Source organism: Hemiscyllium ocellatum, chromosome 38 (genome assembly GCF_020745735.1).
Source record: "Hemiscyllium ocellatum isolate sHemOce1 chromosome 38, sHemOce1.pat.X.cur, whole genome shotgun sequence".
NCBI classification, from domain to species: domain Eukaryota; kingdom Metazoa; phylum Chordata; class Chondrichthyes; order Orectolobiformes; family Hemiscylliidae; genus Hemiscyllium; species Hemiscyllium ocellatum.
The window spans coordinates 34058331-34077349 of record NC_083438.1 but is presented as its reverse complement, the minus strand read 5'-3'; the positions used below and the strand labels follow the sequence as shown (position 1 = coordinate 34077349).

Sequence of the window (19019 nt, the reverse complement as noted above, 5' to 3'; positions counted from 1 at the left end):
GTAAGTTGAATTTGTTTCCTTTGTGAAAAATCTTAAAATGTTTTATTCTTATTTTGTGTGAGCCATGAGCAAGCTGGAGGCAGTCACTTTACATTTATAACTTGCAAAGTCAAGTCAATTGAATATTTATCTTTACATATGATTATGCAGATGCATTTGGAATTAACACAAATATGCTTTTTTGCTACATTATATTTGATTCTGCTTTGAAAATGTTAAGGATTGTCAGTGTTGCTAATGGAAAAAAGCTTCAACTTTAGAAGATCTAAAATGAAATTGCAATTCTTTTAAAGAGGTGAGAACCTTTAAGCCACCTTTCAAGAAAGATGGTACCAAGAAGACAAAGAAAGAGAACAGCAAAAAGGTAATTTGGTCTGTGCAGAGTTGTTACCAGGTAACATATCAAGTGAAAAAGAAACTATTGGATATTCATTGCAACCTTGTCAACATCTGAAAGATATATTAGAATCATAGAGTCATAGAGATGTACAGCACGAACACACACCCTTTGGTCCAATTTGTCCCCGCCAACAGATTTCCTAACCTAATCTAGTCCCATGTGCTAGCACTTGGCTCATTTCCCTCAAAACTCTTCCTTTTCATATACCTATCCAGATGCCATTTAAATGCTGTAATTGTACCAGCTTCCACCACTTCCTCTGGCAGCTCATTCCATGCAGACACCACCCTCTGTGTGAAGAAGTTGTCCTTTAGGTCCCTTTGATATCTTTCCTATTTCACCCTAAACCTATGGCCTCTAGTTCTGGATTCCCCTCCCCAGGGAAAAGATCTTTTCTATTTATCCTACCCAGACCCCTCATGATTTTATAAACTTCTATAAGGTCACCCCTTAGCCTCTGAATCTCCAGGGAAAACCAGCCTAAGTCTATTCAGCCTCTCCCTGTAGCTGAAATAGATTGACCCAGGGTTCTACTTACATCATTATCTAGTCTTCCAACTCAAAATGACCTAGTACGCACTTGAATATTTTGTGTGTTGATCTCAGATTTCCAGCTTCAGTGTTTCCTTTTATCCTTGGTGGTGTTTCTGCCCAGAGTTACTGCGACCTTGATTCTAATTTGTTCCTATCTCAAATCCTATTCTTCACTTGCAGGTTTGTCATTTTAAATTTCATGATCTAGTGACATTGTAAATTACCTCATCTTGATGTTGATTATCAATAAATGCACCCTGAGAACCTGAACTTTTCAAATAACAGCAGATTGAAAGACATGCAAATTACTCGGAAGGTTAACTTTACCTAAGTGAAATGCAAAAGGATAGTTTCAAACAAGGGAATCCCTAAAATATGTAACTGGAGAGAGAGAGAGAATACATTTCTCAAATGGGTGTTTGGGAACCTTAGTTTATTAAATATGAAAGAAGACCAAATGGAAAGGGAAACAGACAAATACCTTATCTTCAACGGAGTCTGGTGATGCAGAGAAACTTGAGAGTTACAATTTGTAAAAATTACATTTTACATTTCAGAACGAGAAAGGACAATTGGCAATTGCATCCCATTTACAGGAGGACAAAGACGCAGGTTTAAGGAGCTTCAGTGAGGACACTCCCTCAGTCCTGGAAGAGACAGTTTCAGTTAAAAAAATCAACCGAGAAACTAATACCACGATGAGTGAAATTGAGGCTCAAGAAGAATCCATCAAAGGTATCTGTCCAGGAATAAAGGAATTTCTGAATAGATTTGTTGATTTTGGATTTTACTTTATATTTTAGTGAGGAAATGCTTTTGATGGCAATGTGTCTACTCCAGCAGTGATTCATCAAATTTACTCAGTGTCTTGTTGTATATAATTATCTACAGATTCTGACCTTGAAACAGAAAATACCCCTTCTATAAAACAACAAAAAAAATGTTGGATTTTTTCAGGGATTATTCAAATCTTTCTGATTTCTTCCACAGTTGTCTGTACTGGAAACACTTTGGAATCTTCAAGTGAAGAAACACACAATAAAAAGGAAGAGCGAAGATACAGTTTGAGAAATAAAGAGAGAAAGATTTACACTGAAGAAAGGGAACTTTGTGATGATGATTTTCTGTGTACGTGAAAAGTTACCTAGCCAATTCTTCAGGAAGAATTTATTGGAAGGGTTGATATGACAGGCTTTGAGAAACTAGGCCATTGCTGCAGAAATATAGCCTGGCAAGGGAAAAGCCCTGTGTTTGCCCAGAAACATGCACTTATGTTTCCTCATCACCAACTACAAATGATCACAAGATGTTCCCTCTGCTTCAACGAGTTCCACAGATTAACCACCCAGTCTCCTACCAGTTCCACAGATTAACTACCCTGTCTCCACAACCACTCTGCCCAGGTTTCTCAGTATCCTGTAAGTTTCAATCATTCTTGGAAACCTCCACTGGAACCCTCCAAGGCCATGACATCCTTCCTTAGATACGGAGCCCAAAACCACCTAAAATATCAAAATGTGGTCTGACAGACCCGTTTACAGCTTCAGCAAGTATATCACTGCTGTTGTGTTGTAGCCCTCTCAAAATGAATGTCAATATTCTGTTTGCCTTCCTGACTGCCATCTGAACCTACATATTAACCTGAGGAGAATCTTGAACCAGGACTCCCAAGTTACTTTGTACTTCAGATTTCCAAAGCCTTTGCCTCTTTATAAAATCACCTATGTCTGTATTCCAACCCAAATGCATAACCTCACTCTTCAGACATTGTATTCCATCTGCCATTTCTTGCCCATTCTTGTAACTTGTCCATGTCCTTCTGCAGTCTTGCTGCTTCCTCTGCATTGCCTGTCCCTCCACTTACCTTTGTGTCATCTTCAAGCTGAACAACAATGCCTTAGGTTCTTCCATCCAGATTGTTAACATAAATAGTTGTGGTCTCAACATGAAGTCCCACGGAACTCCGCTAGTCACCAGCTGCCATTCTGAAAAAGACCTCATTATCCCCATTCTGTTCTGCCAGTCAGCCAATCTCTGTTGATGCCAGTACCTTGCTCCTACGAGCTAATGCTGTTCATATTCTGACCTTATAGAGGTTTATAAAAACATGTAGGGCATGGACAGGATAAATAGACAGTCTTTTACATGGGGTTGGGGGAGCCAGAGCTATAGGAATAAGGTTTAAGGTAAGAGGGGAAAAATAGAAAAAGGATCTTAGGGGCAACCTTATTATGCAGAGGATGGTGTATGTCTGCAGCAAACTGTCAAATAAAGTGGTGGAGGCTGGTTCAATTACACCATTTAAAAGGCATCCAGATGGGTACATGAATAGGAAAGGTTAAGAGAAATATGGGCCAAGTCCTGGCAAATGGGACTAAATTAGGTTAGGATAACTGGTCGGCATGGACAGGTTGGACCGAAGGGTCTGTTTCCATTATGTACATCTCCATAACTGTTAGTGGAGGTGGTGGCATTTTCTTGCGTTGTTACCGTTCCTTGAAATGTGTGTTGCCGTCTTGACAATGAACGGATTGAAAGTGTTTCTGAGAGCTTTCTCCATGCTGGTCCTGTCACCTTCATAAATATTGAGTAATAAACTGAAATCCTGATCCATCTTTAATTTTGTGTGTTTCAACAGTTTGCGAAGATTGCGAGACATTTTTTGTTGAAGAGTGTCCTGTGCATGGTCCTCCAGTGTTCATAAAGGACACAGTTGTTGAATTCAATCAACCAGATCGAGCACGTTTAACTCTTCCAGAGGGCCTCAGCATTGCGATATCCAAAATTCGAAAGGCTGGTCTTGGTGTGTGGAATGAAGGAAAGGCTATTCCTAAAGGAGTTCATTATGGACCCTATGAAGGAGTCACATCAACTGAAGAATCATCTGCTGTCAGTGGCTATTCATGGGTGGTGAGTGCCTGTCATCATTACCAGGTTTCTTGCATGTTTTTAAAGAAGCTCAGGACTCATTTGAACATTTTTGTGAAAAGTTGTTTAAGGTTTCTGTTTCTGGTTGCTTCTCCAGTCTTGACAATGAATGGACAGCCAGGGGAATCAAGTTTGACAGTAATGTACTTGGCATTGAACAAACCTAAAGACGTAATGGTTTGTAAGTTAAGATTGGCCTACTTAAGTTTTCTTTGTAGGGCTGATGGTTGCTGAGTGATTGCTGGAATAGCAATCACCATAACATGGTGAAAGCAAGCAAGTTAACCTCTATTCAATTAAAATTGCAGATTACAAATAGATAGATATAATTGAAACAATTTTTATCGAGCAGCCCAATCAGTGTTTTTACCAAAAAAGCAATTTTGTTCAAATTTAGCCAATCATTTTGAACTATGCCCTCAGATACTAAAAACCTATCAAATGGTGTTGACAACCTTGAACCAATTGAATTATAAAGAAATTAAAAGGTCATCAAGGATGAAAAAATGGAGACATTTTGGAAAACTGGGGAGGGCCAACTGCCATCCAAAGAGAGTGCAAACCCGCCATCTGAGAAATAAACATCGAGCTCTCACAAGAAATCTTGAAGAAAGCACCACCTGTGCATAAAGTAGCATGGCGCTTCTAGCTAAAAGTCCTCACAGAAGAAATTACAGAGAAGACATCCCTAACAGCAGGATCAGCAAAAGAAATGTGTTTGTAACTTGAGATCAGCAGAAGGAAGACTGGAAAGACAACAGAGAAAACATAGCCTTCCAGTAGCCACATTCTGTATGAACTCTGAGAGAATAGGTTTCAATTAACTGTTTTCTTATTCTTTATGTTTATTTGAACAGCAGACCAGTAGAGCTTAGTTCAATAAGGGAATAGTTAGTAGTTAGTGAGGAATTGGTTGGTTTGTTTGTAATTCTGTTAATTTATTCACTGTTAGGGTTAAATAAATGAGTTGTTACTTACAAAGCGAGTATCACTGATTCCTTTCATTTAAACCTATAACAGTGTGCAAAGGGTAGAACAGGCTTCTCTGGGTTTTGTGGATTTAATTATTAGAAGGGAAGACATATTCCCACCACAACAGATTTGGGCTGATGTTTTGGTATGATTATCAGGGAGGTTCAACCTTTACTCCTTTGTAACTTCACCATTCTAAATTCCATTGAGTACTGACTCAGGGTCCTCAAACACTCCTTATATGACAAGCCCTTACCCCCATGATCATTTTTGTCATCCTCTTCTGAACCTCTTCCAAGCTAGCACCCTACCTGTTCCCTACACCTATCGTGTCATCTGTAAACCTAGCAACAAGGCCCTCAATTCCTTTGTCCAGATTATTAATATATAACGTGAATCGTTGTGGTTCCAACACTGACCCCTGTGGAGTTCCACTAGTCACCAGCTGCTATCCTGGAGAGACTGCTGTATCTCCTCTTTTTGCCTTCTGACAGTATAAAAGATACTTATGTTTATAAACAAGGCGTTTTAAATCACAAATATATTCAGGTGAGCACTGCCTTTTACACAAATGATATGCCAATGTGAAAAATGTCTTGATCTCCCAACAGAAAAATCTCTTCCCAAAGACCGAATCAGGATGGTGGATCTTTCAATATTGTCTGAAAACTGCGAGGTTCGATATAAACATTGTTCCATTTGCCAGCATTTGGCCCATATTTCTCTCAACCCTTCCAATTCATATACTCATCCAGATACCTTTTAAATGTAATCGTACCCTGCACCACTTCCTCTAGACGCTCTTTCCATACGTGCATATCCCTCTGAGAGAAAATGTTGCCCCTGAGATCCCTTTTAAATCTTTCCCCTCTCAACTTTTGGACTCCCTCATCCAGGGGTAAAGACCTGTCTATTTACCGTATCAATACCACTCATGATTTTATCAACCTCTAAGGTCACCCCTCAGCCTCCGACATTCCAGGGAAAATAGCCCCAGACAACTCAGCCTCTCCCTCAAGCTTAAACCATGGCAATATCCTTGTAATGTTTCTCTGAACCCTTTCAGGTTTCACAACATATTTCCTATAGCAGTTAGGCCAGACTAATTGCAACATTCCAAAAGTGGCCTAACCAATGTCCTGTACAGCCGACTCCTACACTCAATGCACTGATCAACAAAGGCATCACCCTGTATATCTGTGACTCTGCTTTTAAGGAACTATGAACCTGCACTCCAAAGACTCTTTGTTCAACAACACTCCCCAGGAGCTTACCATTAAGTGTATAAGTCCTGCCCTGATTTGCCTTTCAAAAATGCAGTACCTCACATTTACCTAAATTAAACTCCATCTGCCACTCCTCACTCCATTGGCCTGTGTAAAGATCCAGTTGTGCTCTGAGCTAACCTTTTTCACTGTCCTCTACACCTCTAATTTTGGTGTCATCTGCAAACTTACTAACTGTACCTCCCACGTTCAGATCAAAATCATTTGCATAAATAATGAGAAGCAGTGATCCCAGACCAGATCCCTGTGGAAAGCCAATGGTTAGAGGCCTTGAGTCTGAAAAGCAACCTTCCACACCATCCTCTGCCTTCTACCTTCGAGCCAGTTCTGTATCCAAATATCTTGTTCTACCTCTATTGTGTATGATCTAATCTTGCCACTTGCCACAAAAAATCAGAACCTTGAAATTTTTGATTGAGAAATGCAGAATAGGCGAGGGGTAGAAGGGAACTAAAAATAAAGATTAGATTAGATTACTTACAGTGTGGAAACAGGCCCTTCGGCCCAACAAGTCCACACCAATGCGCAACCCACCCATACCCCTAACCTAACACTATGGGCAATTTAGCATGGCCAATTCACCTGACCCGCACATCTTTGGATTGTGGGAGGAAACCGGAGCACCCAGAGGAAAACCACGCAGACACAGGGAGAACGTGCAAACTCCACACAGTCAGTCGCCTGAGTCAGGAATTGAACCCAGGTCTCAGGCGCTGTGAGGCAGCAGTGCTAACCACTGTGCCACCATGCCATATTGTTAAGCTTTCACTAAAAAAGTGAAGCCTCTGCACTCAGCACTTGTAAACATAGATCAATGGCTAAAAGAAAGATATATTTGATTCCTTTAAATAATCGAATTGTTTTATCAAATACCTTTCTTCAGATCAGTAAAGGAAAGCAAGATTTTGAATACATTGATGCAAAGGATGAATCTAAATCAAATTGGATGAGGTAAGGGGAGACAGATATAATATTGCCAGAACTTGTTTACTTGACTCGCAGCCAATTTCCCCTACCCTGAAGCATCACATATAATAACTGTTATGATCTTACGTCATGTTATTACTGGTCAAGCCAGATCCCAGACTGACATCATCCAGCTTGGTAGATTATGTTTTGTTTTGGTTTTCGCTAGATGGTCTCTCACTGAAATATAAGCACACAATATTGCAGATTTGGTTTTGATAATCAAAGTAAAATTTATGAATCAGAATAAATGATGATAAAATAAAGTAAACTAATGCTTTTACATATGTCACAACTTCTAAAACATCGAACACAGTGAAAGTATAATCTCACTGACTGCAAAACACCAACAAACCCCCCAAAAAGACCCTTGACAGTACTGAAAAACATCTTTTGTGCAGTGCTCAAACTAAGAAAAGTCTCCTAATGTCTCAAAATGCTTAATATATCTGTGACTTTGGCTGTAAGTCTGGAAAAAACTGATAATCTTTTTTTACAGTCTTCTCTCCTTCTCCATTATTATTCTGTGTTGCATAACCATCTTCAGCCAAGGACTTAGGACTGGAGATTGACTCGTGGTTCAATTATCAAAACCTTCAGACACACAGAATAACCAATATGTTATCCATTCTAAATCCAACCTTGGAATAAATTATGTTGAAACTATGTATAAATAATGTAATGAACATCATAAAATTTATCTGTACCTACAGAGGGGTTGTAACACAAAGGGACTTGAGGTACTTGGACACAAAACACAGAAATCTGGCCCATACTTCAAAGGGGTTGGAGCATCACTATTACTTCACCTGTTCAAGGTGCTGATGAGACTGCACCTGGAGGAGTGTGAGCAGTTTTGGATCCTTTATTTAAGAGAGTGTATCATTTCATTTGAAGCAATTCAGCAAAGGTTCACGAGGATGATCCCTGGCATGGAGGGATTGTCTCGTGAGCAAAGGCTACACAGATTGTGACTCTACTCACTGAAGTTTAAAAGAAAGAGAGGTGATCTAATTGAAATGTAGAGACTTCTTAAGGGACGTGACAAGATAAATGCTGTGAGGATGTTTCTCCTCATGGGAGAGTCTCGAACCAGAGGGCACAGTCTCAGACTAAAGGGATGCCAAATGTAAGACTGAAATAAGCAGGAATTTCTTCTCTCAGAGGGTTATGGATGCAGACACCGTTGAACCTTGACACAAGCTGAACATCTGTAGTTGGTAAGTTACTTGAGAAGATTCTGAGAGGTAAGATATACATGCCTTTGAAAAGACAGGGTTTGATTAATAATAGTCAGTATGCTTTTATGCATGGGAGGTCATGCCTCACAATTTATTAGAGTTTTTTGATGAACTGACCCGTAATGGTCTATATAGATTTCAGTAAAGACTTTGATAAGGTTCTTCGGAGAAAGTGAGGACTGCAGATGCTGGAGATCAGAGTTGAGAGTGTGGTGCTAAAAAGCACAGCAGGCCAGGCCATATCCAAGGAGCAGGAGAATCAAAGTTTCGTGCATAAGCCCTCGTTCCTGATGAAGGGCTGACTCCATATTCTCTGAAAATGGAGTAATTGGTAGAGACAGCAGTGAAAAAAGCTTTTGGTACGTTGGCCTTCATCAGTCAGCACATTGGGTATAGAAGTTGGGAAGTTATGTTGTACAGTGCTTGGAGTATGTGTTCAGTTTTGTTCACTTTGCTGCCAGGAGGATATTATTAAATGGAAAGAGTGCAGAAGAAATTTACAAGGATGTTGCTGGGATTCAAGGGTCTGAGTTACGGGGAGAGGTTGGGCAAGCGAGGATGCTTTTCTTTAGAGCGTAGGAGACTGAGGGGGGTTCTTACAGAAGTGTACAAGATCATGAGAGGCATGGGTAGAGTGAATGTATTTGGTCTTTTTCGCAGGGTTGGAGAATTGAGGACTGAAGGGCATCAGTTAAAGGTTAGAGGGAAAGAATAAAAGGTAACCTGAGGGGCATCGACTTTACACAGTGAGTGGTACGCATATGAATGAGTTGCCAGCGGAAGTGGTTGAGGCAGGTACATGAACAGCATTTAAAAGGCATTTGGACGAATACCTGGATATTAAATGATTAGAGGGATATGGGCCAAGTGCAAGAAAATGGGGTTAGCAAGGGTGGACATTTTGGTCAGCATGAACCAGTCTGGGCCAAAGGGTCTGTCTCCATGCTGTAGGATGATGACTCTGTGAAGTCTGCCTTAGACTCTCAGCTGTCTAGGATAAGTTTTGGTCCAAACACTTTCCAGAAGAGGAATTGTAGACTGGGCAACCCATATTTACAAACCCTCGCTTCTATTTATGGATTAGATTCCCTACAGTGTGGAAACAGGCCATTCGGCCCAATCAGTCTACACCAACCCTCCGAGCAGTAACTCACCCAGACCCATTCCCCTACCCAACATTTATACCTGAGTAATTCACCAAACACTATGGGCAATTTAGCATGGCCAATTCCCCTGATCTGCATTTCTTTAGCCCGTGGGAGGAAACCGGAACACCCGGAGGAAACCCACACAGACTCGGGGAGATTGTGCAAACTCCACACGGACAGTAGCCCGAGGTGGGAATTGAACCTCAATCCCTAGTGGTGTGAGGCAGCAGTTCTAGCCACTGAGCCACTGTGCCGCCCTTCTAAAATCCCTCCCCATCTCCTTTGAAATGTTTGACACAATTATCTTGTACAGTATGCATAGCATGCATTGTAATTTTGTAATGGATAGAGGTATGCCCTGTCATTCTGACACATTTTTGTTCTGCTTCTCAATCTATGTTCATGCAACAATTTGAACTGACTTCTGGTCAGTTAAGTATTCACTTGTTATGTTCCAGATTTGTTAACTGTGCCAGAAAGGAAGAGGAGCAGAACTTTGTAGCCTTTCAGCACCATGGCAAAATTTATTACAGAACCTGCAAGCGTGTTCCTCCTCGGTGCGAGCTGCTGGTCTGGTATGGTGAGGAATATGCCAAAGAACTTGGAATCAAATGGACAGCAATGTGGATGATGAAACAAAATCCAAAAGGTAAGAATTCTGTCCAAAATTGAGAACTTAACAGACAGAAATGGCTAATTTTATTTCAATATCAACATTGTTTGATAAAGTGCCACATTAGTTGAATTGAAATCCTTGTGGTGAAGAAGGAGTGGCAGCATGAACATAAAATAGGTTTAAGAATCAGGAAATAAAGAATAATTCTGGATGGAGGATCTGTTGATTAGATGGTTATAATCTGGTTCATTCCAGTACTGGGCCTCCTGCGGATTCCACTATATGTTAATGACCTGTTTTGGGATACATGAGTGTTTGCAGCTGACAAACCTTGAAAATGTAAATAGTGAAGAGGAGAGTAGAGGACCACAGGAAAATGCAGATAGACGTACAATGGGAAGACACCGCAGATGAAATTCAGCTCAGAGTAGTGTGAGGAGTGATAATGTAAATTCAATGGCATTAAATAAAATGTTCATGCACTAAGAGGAATCTGGAGATTCACGTAACTCAGAGATGCATTTAATACATCGATACGGACTTATTGACATGACACAAATGCATATTGAGGAACCTTTATAAATGGCCCTTTTGACTTCAGATAGAATGCTATTTCAAATGCTTGGCATCTCAATTTGGAAAAAATGACAATGTGCTGAGGCGTGTTCAGTGGGGCTTTACCAGAACAGATTCAGAATGGGAGACTTCAGTTGTGTAATGTCAAATGGAAGGCGTGAATGTTTTCCATGTTGTGCCTTGAAGGCTTCAGAGATATTCATTAAAGATGTTTAACTTATTTGAATTTGTGATAAAGCAGCTAAGGATAGAATTATATTAACTGGTTTAAAAAAAAGTTCACCAGAGAACACAGATAATTGATTGTTTGATCTTTGTGTTTATCATAGAGCACAGAGAGTGATGAAGATTAGGTTCAGCTAAATTATGTTTATACTGCAAAAGGTCCTCTCTGGACTGGAGGTCTGGTGGTGTTGTTCCTCATTTCTTCTTGGTCGGAGTTGGGAAGTCATGTTGTGGCTGTACAGAACATTGGTTGGACCACTTTTGGAATGCTGCTTGCAATTCTGGTCTCCTTCCTATTGGAAGGATATTGTGAAACTTGAAACAGTTCAGAAAAAAGTTACAAGGATGTTGCCAGGATTGGATGATTGAGCTACAGGGAGAGGCTGAATTGGCTGGGGCTGTTTTCCCGGGAGTGTCAGAGGCTGACGGATGACCTTATAGAGGTTTATAAAATCATGAGGGGCATGGATAGGAGAAATAGGCAAAGTCTTTTCCCTGGAGTTGGGGGGCGGGGGGTCCAGCACTAGTGGACATAGCTTTAGGGTGAAAGAGGAAAAGTGTAAAAGAGACCTAATGGGCAACATTTTCACCCACAGAGGGTGATATGTATATGGAATGAGATGCCAGAGGAAGTGGTGGAGGCTAGTAAAATTGCAGCATTTAAAAGGCATCTGGATGGGTATATGAATAGGAAGGGTTTGGAGGGATATGGGCCGGGTGCTGGCAGGTGGGATAGATTGAGTTGGGATATCTGGTTGGCATGGATGGGTTGGACCGAAGGGTCTGTTTCTGTGCTGTAAGTCTCTATGACTTTGTTCCCTTTCCTGATTCCCCTAGAGAATGGCATGTTGATGTGTCAGTCCTTCTCAGGTCTTGTCACAGAATTATACAATACAGAAGAGCTGTTCAGCCTATCAAGTCTGTACTAACAAATCAACTCTCAATTTATACTAGTCCCACTTTGCAGCACAAGGCCCTTTGCCTTGACTGTTGTGACACTCCATGTACTTTTTAAAGGTTGTGAGGTTATTCGCCTCAACTATCCACCCAGACAGTGCATTCCAGAGCCCCACCACTCACTGGGTAAAAAAATGTTTTTCTGAAATCTCCTCAAAACTTCCTGCCTTTCACCTTTATAATGTGGGCACTCCTTATTGACTCTGTTGTTGTCTCTGAGTCGCAGACTGTTTGCACATTGAAGTAGGTACTGAATTGAGGAACTGTTTCCTTAAAATCATCCTGATACTTCCAAGTGAAGAAAGAAGGGCAATCTTGGCAGAGGTTTGGATGTATTTGGGATGTCCCAAATTTCTCCAACCCTGAAATATTGCCATTTGAAGCATACTGAAGTTCATAGAGTCATAGAGATGTACAGCATGGAAACAGACCCTTCGTTCCAACTGTCCATGCTGACCAGATATCCCAACCCAATGTAGTCACACCCGCCAGCACCCGGCCCATTTCCTTCCAAACCCTTCCTATTCATATATCCATCCAAATGCCTCTTAAATGTTGCAATTGTACTAGCCTCCACCATTTCCACTGGCAGGCCATTCCATACACGTACCACCCTCCATGTGAAAAAGTTGCCCCTTAGGCTTCTTTTATGTCTTTCCCCTCTCACTCTAAACCGATGCCCTTTAGTTCTGGACTCCCCGACCCCATCTATTTGTATATTTACCCTATCCATGTCCCTCATAATTTTGTAAACCTCTATAAGGTCACCCCTTGGCCTTCAACGCTCCAGGGAAAACAGCCCCAGCCTGTTCAGCCTCTCCCTATAGTTCAAATGCTCCAACCCTGGCAACATCCTTGTAAATCTTTTCTGAACCCTTTCAGAACACTTCAGTTTCCACACAGCAAAGTTCCAGCAGTAGCAATGAGATAGCTGATCTGATCATCTGACAGGGTGATGTTGCTCAGTGGATAAATATTGGCCACAACACTGTCAAAACATCCTGCTCTTCTTCACTTGGAGCCATGTGATTGTTGTCTGCCTTAACACACGGGCAGGGACCTGGTTTGAAAGATGGTACCTCTGAGAGTGCTGCCCTCCAAGTGCACTGGTGCAGTGTTCGTCTGGGTTATAAGCACACATCTCTAGAACTGGACATGAACCCACAAACTTGGCTCAGAAACCAGAATGCTATCTCATGACTCAAAGCTGGTAAAGATTGTCAGAAAATTAACAAATACCAACCCTTCCACCGCAGCACATTGTTGAATTGAACTTCCAAAAACAGCTTCAAAATGTTTCATTTACACTAACAACTTTCCTCCATTCTCTTCCAGCAGGGGAAGAAGATGAGTGTTATCCATGCCCTCACTGCAATGTTGCATTTACCACTGCCAGTTTTCTTCAGAAGCATATCAGAAGACATCCTGAATCATGTGGTCATGTTTCGGCAGGACAGTCTACTCCTTTCAGTAAAAATGATCGTATACATCAACAAAATCAGGAGGGATTATTTACAGAATCCATCCAGAATAGAGAATTTACTAAATCAGATGAAAATCACTTGCAGCAGGAAATCCACAAAGGAGAACGACTGCACACATGTACTGACTATGGTAAGAGTTTCCCATTGTCTGGGATCGACCAGCGGCCTCACACAGGAGAGAGGTTACATAAATGTCCTGGCTGTGGAAAGAGTTTCACATGGTCTGGGAACCTCCATTCTCACCAGCGGACCCACACTGGAAAGAGGCCGTATAAATGTCCTGACTGTGGAAAGAATTTCAAATGGTCTGGGAACCTCCATTGTCACCAGCGGACCCACACAGGAGAAAGGCCGTATAAATGTACTGACTGTGGAAAGAGTTTCACACGGTCTGGGCACCTCCATTCTCACCAGCGGACCCACACAGGAGAGAGGCCGTATAAATGTACTGACTGTGGAAAGAGTTTCACACAGGCTGGGCACCTCCATTCTCACCAGCGGACCCACACAGGAGAGAGGCCGTATAAATGTCCTGACTGTGGAAAGAATTTCACACGGGCTGGGAACCTTCATTCTCACCAGCGGACCCACACAGGAGAGAGGCCGTATAAATGTACTGACTGTGGAAAGAGTTTCACACGATCTGATAGTCTCCATTCTCACCAGTGGACCCACACAGGAGAGAGACCGTATAAATGTCCTGACTGTGGAAAGAGTTTCACACAGGCTGGGCACCTCCATTCTCACCAGCGGACCCACACAGGAGAGAGGCCGTATAAATGTACTGACTGTGGAAAGAGTTTCACACAGGCTGGGCACCTCCATTCTCACCAGCGGACCCACACAGGAGAGAGGCCGTATAAATGTACTGACTGTGGAAAGAGTTTCACACAGGCTGGGAGCCTCCATTGTCACCAGCGGACCCACACCGGAGAGAGGCCGTATAAATGTCCTGACTGTGGGGAGACCTTTGTTTATCCCTACCACTTGAAAGCTCACACTTGTTTTAAAACCTGCCAACATTGTGGAAACGACTTTAAAGATTCAGCAAATTTTAAAGTTCACTTGAGAAACTGTTTTGAAACCTGATACAGCAAATGATAAATAATTTGCTGGCTTGCTTGCTTTCAATATTTATTTCTGTTTTAACTGATTAAAGTGGTTAAAGAGTGTGTTTCATCTTTGTCCCATAGACTGGTTCATTACAGTGACAGTGAAAGGTCACTGTGATTATTGTTATTTTGTTGCTGTTTGGTTGCATTGGTGACTGAAAATATAACCATTTACTGTTGCCAGTCCCCACATGAACCTTCACCTCAGACTGTATGCCTGAGAGAAAAGGCAGTTACAATTGGACTTAAACTCCCACATGTGTATTCTGCCATTTGCAGACAAGTTTGAATTTTATTACACTTTCTGTCATTTGGAATTTGAGATGTTTTATGGCATACTCTTAAGAATTTTTGAAATAAAGTACATTGTTGGAAAAAATACAATAAAAGTGTTCTTTTTCATTTGTGGGAAATTCGTTCTTCTGATGGGAGTATTTTGGGTGAGGATAAAGTCTTTTTTCCATTCTGACTTGCCATCAAATGCCTTATCCTCCCATCAACCTATCAGCATTTCTGTATCTCAACAGAATTTTGAGATTTTGGACACCTCCTCATACAACTAGATCCTACCACACTTGTGTGGGTTTTCTATACTGCTCATTACTCTGGGTGGGATGAACAATTTAAAGGTATTAGTCTTGCTAACACTCAACATGGTGGAGACCTGCCTCTCAGCTAACGGAGGGAAACCCACCCCCGCCAAACCATAATTCCAGAGCTGAGAAGGGTGTGTTGGGTCCAGGTGTGAAATAGACAATAGGTGCAGGAGTAGGCCATTCTGCCCTTCGAACCTGCACCACCATTCAATATGATCATGGCTGATCATCCTTAATCGGTATCCTGTTCCTGCCTTATCTCCATAACCCTTGATTTACGAACCTTGAGAGCTCAATCCAACTTTTTTTTAAATGAATCCAGAGACTGGGCCTCCACTGCCCTCTGGGACAGAGCATTCCACACAGCCACCACTCTCTGGGTGAAGAAGTTTCTTCTCATCTCTGTCCTAAATGGTCTACCCCGTATTTTTAAGCCATGTCCTCTGGTTCAGCACTCACCCATCAGCGGAAACATGTTTCCTGCCTCCAGAGTGTCCAATTCTTTAATAATCTTATATGTCTCAATCAGATCCCCTCTCAGTCTTCTACGTTCAAGGGTCTACAAGCCCAATTACTCCATTCTTTCAGCTTAAAGGTAGTCCTGCCATTCCAGGAATTGACCTCGTGAACCTATGCTGCACTCCCTCAATAGCCAGAATGTCTACCCTCAAATTTGGAGACCAGAACTGCACGCAGTACTCCAGGTGTGGTCTCACCAGGGCCCTGTACAGATGCAGAAGAATCCCTTTGCTTCTATACTCAATCCCTCTTGTTATGAAGGCCAGCATGCTGTTAGCCTTCTTCACTACCTGCTGTACCTGCATGCTTACCTTCATTGACTGGTGTACAAGAACACCCAGATCTCTCTCTACTGCCCCCTTACCTAAATTGATTCCATTTAGGTAGCAATCTGCCTTCCTGTTCTTGCCACCAAATGGATAATCATACATTTATCCACATTAAACTGCATCTGCCATGCATCTGACCACTCACCTAACCTGTCCAGGTCACCTTGTAATCTCCTAACATCCTCCTCAGATTTTACCCAGCTTAGTATCATCAGCAAATTTGCTAATGTTATTACTAATACCATCTTCTATATCATGAACATATATTGTAAAAAGCTGCGGTCCCAGCACTGGTCCCTGTGGTACCCCACTGGTCACTGCCTGCCATTCTGAAATGGAGCCATTTATCAGTACTCTTTGTTTCCTATCAGCCAACCACCTTTCAATCCAAGTTAGTACTTTGCCCCCAATACCATGCGCCCTAATTTTGTTCACGATGGAAGGGTTGTTGGAATTGGCAGCATGTGACAATCAGAGCTGCCTTGCTGAACATATACACAGCTTTGAGCTCATCTTACAATGCATCTTGAAATTAGTTCTCTTTTAGAAATCTCTGTTTATGAACAATGACTTTTTAAAAAATGCCATAGTTTGTTGTTTGATCTTTTATTGTTCTGCAAAGTATCCATGAGTATCAATGGTCAGCACAACATCGTGGGCTGAAGGGCGTGTTCTGTGCTGTACTGTTCTATGTTCTATTTCCTGATGTTTTGCAATCATATTAGGAAGTGGTTTCCTAGCAAATTGATGATTTTCAATTGATTTTAAACTTTCAAGCACCATTGTAATTTAAAGGATGCACTATTTAATGTGAAGATTGAATTTATAATTGTAAACTCACATTTCTCGGGGTCAGAGTCAGGGTTCAATGACAATGACAATTACACAAGGAAATACCGGAGCTACAGGGAGAGAAAGACACCAACAGCACAGTGGTCATCTATGTCAAGAAGCTTTTATATATTTTGTGATACAATAGGTCAGTGATGAGGTTATTGACTTTGTAACATAGTTTGTTTATGGTAAACATTGCAGAATCATTGATACTTTTGATGCAGTCATTATTAGTTTCAGCACAAACATTGTCAGTTTCAATATCAGCATGGAAATCTATTGCTGTAGTAATGGGCGCTAATCGCTCTTCCTGAGAAGGACAATTATTGCAGCCCTGGCTATTATCACCTTGTATTGAGTCCGTATCAAACTGTTAGCATTTCTATCAAAGGTGTTGGCTGGACCCAGACACTTTGGTGGGCAGTGTATGCTACTCATGTGTATTCTCCCCCACCCGCCTTTAATTAATCAACTAGATTATGAGTGTATTGTGCTGGCATTCTGGTGACCTCAGGCAGTATCTGTGTTTGCTCTACTGTCTCTCTCCATATTGTGGTTTGGTGGCCACCTTGTGTGTCACCTGGCCAAGGTATGGTTCAGCTGCCATCTTGTGTGTCCGTGTGTCTAATATCACCCCGCCCCATTCCATCTCCCACTTCACTGCCCCCCACACCTCCACCCCTTTGTGGTCAAGGAGGCAATTTTGGAGATCCAATTTGAATGTAGCGAGAGCTCCTCCTCCCAAACGGTATCATGGAGTGCCAATTTCATTGGGGACTCTTCCGTGGTGATACTCGCTGCTGGTGCAGAGCTTTAAACACCCGAGGCCACATAGAATACCAGCATGAGTGCAATGAGGAGAACTATCCCGTGTGCCAAATAGGATTCCCAAGATTTACCTAGCAAACAATTTAGCCTGTAATTGTAGCTCCTTGTCGAAAACTGTCTAGCTGCTCTCAGATATTCTTGATGGCTTCTGTAATATTATGAGAGGCATCAATAACATGGGTAATACAATTGTCACCAATAATTGTCCAAACTCCCCCTTGCTGTGCTGATTGATAGTCCACCGTGTAATGTGTCTGTTGTGTGTATAGAGTCTGAGTTCAGCTAGCTCTGTGTTAATTGCTTCCAGAGATTTTGAGGTACTGTTGCCTAGGGTTGTCAGACCATATTCAAGATAACTTCAGATTTTAACACTGAGGAGCCCTGCTGACCACCCCGCCCCGCTCCCCCCCCCCCCCCCCTCCCCCACCGCCCAAACATAGAGATCCCAAAAATCCATATCCCAAAGTGGTGAGGGTCTGCAAGTTAGCACGGAACTCCTGACTCATGGAGTGGGTCACTTTCATTATCCGAACATGTCCTCCTCTGGGGCTTGGTACAGTGAGGGGTGAATTGTCCCTACTGTAAACAGGTTTGGGAGGTCTGGGGTGTCTGTCACGTAAGTCACCTTGAATAGAAAAAAAAAATCCCTTTTCTGTTCTGTAACATATATTGTCTTGTACTTCCATTTGTCTGTCTACCCATGTCACCCCCGATCCTCTGTGTGTTCCCCCCTTTTTGTGTGAGGAGCGGCTCTCACTCTTCAATAATTCCATTCTGAGTCAAATTCCGAAGCAGGTATTTATTAAAACATTCTTATAAGAATGGGTGACAAGTAGGCACACCCAATTAACATGTTACATCGCAAGTTATACAGTTCAACTAAGTCTCTCAGCACTCCTCTTTTACCTTATTGGCTTAGCATGCAAAGTGTCAAACCTATCATAAGCTACCCACTTCACTCCTGCTCTGTTTACTTCTCCCACCTCTTGAAGGCTGTCGCCCCTTACTCTTGTTTGTTTCTTGCCTTACTTGGCCTTATACGTGACAAAATGCAAGTGTTAGCTTGACCGTTTCACCACATCCCTCTGTGGTCTTTTGTTAGCGTGCATCCCTTTTCGCTGCAAACTGTGTACGTGTTTGCTAGCTCAACACTTCTCCCCCACACTGAGCCTTATGACCTGTTTGTGGTTTTGTGTACGTGTTTGCTAAGGCAACATTCCGTCCACTATGGTCCACACTGAGCCTTATGACCCTCTGATTGTGGTTTCTGCAGCACCGAGCCGTATATTTTACACAAAATTAATTTTTTTACAAGCCTCTTGCAGAAGGAACACTTACATCCTTCACAAGCATATTCTCCACAATTCCCCCTTTTCTTTTAGGCTAATAATTGTTACCTTCTGCACAGGCCACCTCCAAGTTTGTCAGCAGCATCCCTGAGACCTCATCTATCTTGGAAGCATCTTCA

The 19019-nt window shown here is 41.9% G+C and overlaps 1 protein-coding gene across 1 annotated transcript; it reads left to right on the top strand.

Annotated features, from left to right (window-relative positions):
- The first annotated feature begins 1632 nt into the window (after positions 1-1632).
- LOC132833923 (histone-lysine N-methyltransferase PRDM9-like) lies at positions 1633-14584 on the top strand. Its single transcript, XM_060852586.1, has 6 exons — positions 1633-1669; positions 1925-2062; positions 3573-3844; positions 7004-7071; positions 9934-10124; positions 13302-14584. The coding sequence occupies exons 1-6, from the start codon at positions 1633-1635 to the stop codon at positions 14420-14422; spliced, it is 1827 nt and encodes a 608-aa protein (XP_060708569.1). The 3' UTR covers positions 14423-14584.
- Positions 14585-19019: the final 4435 nt, after the last annotated feature.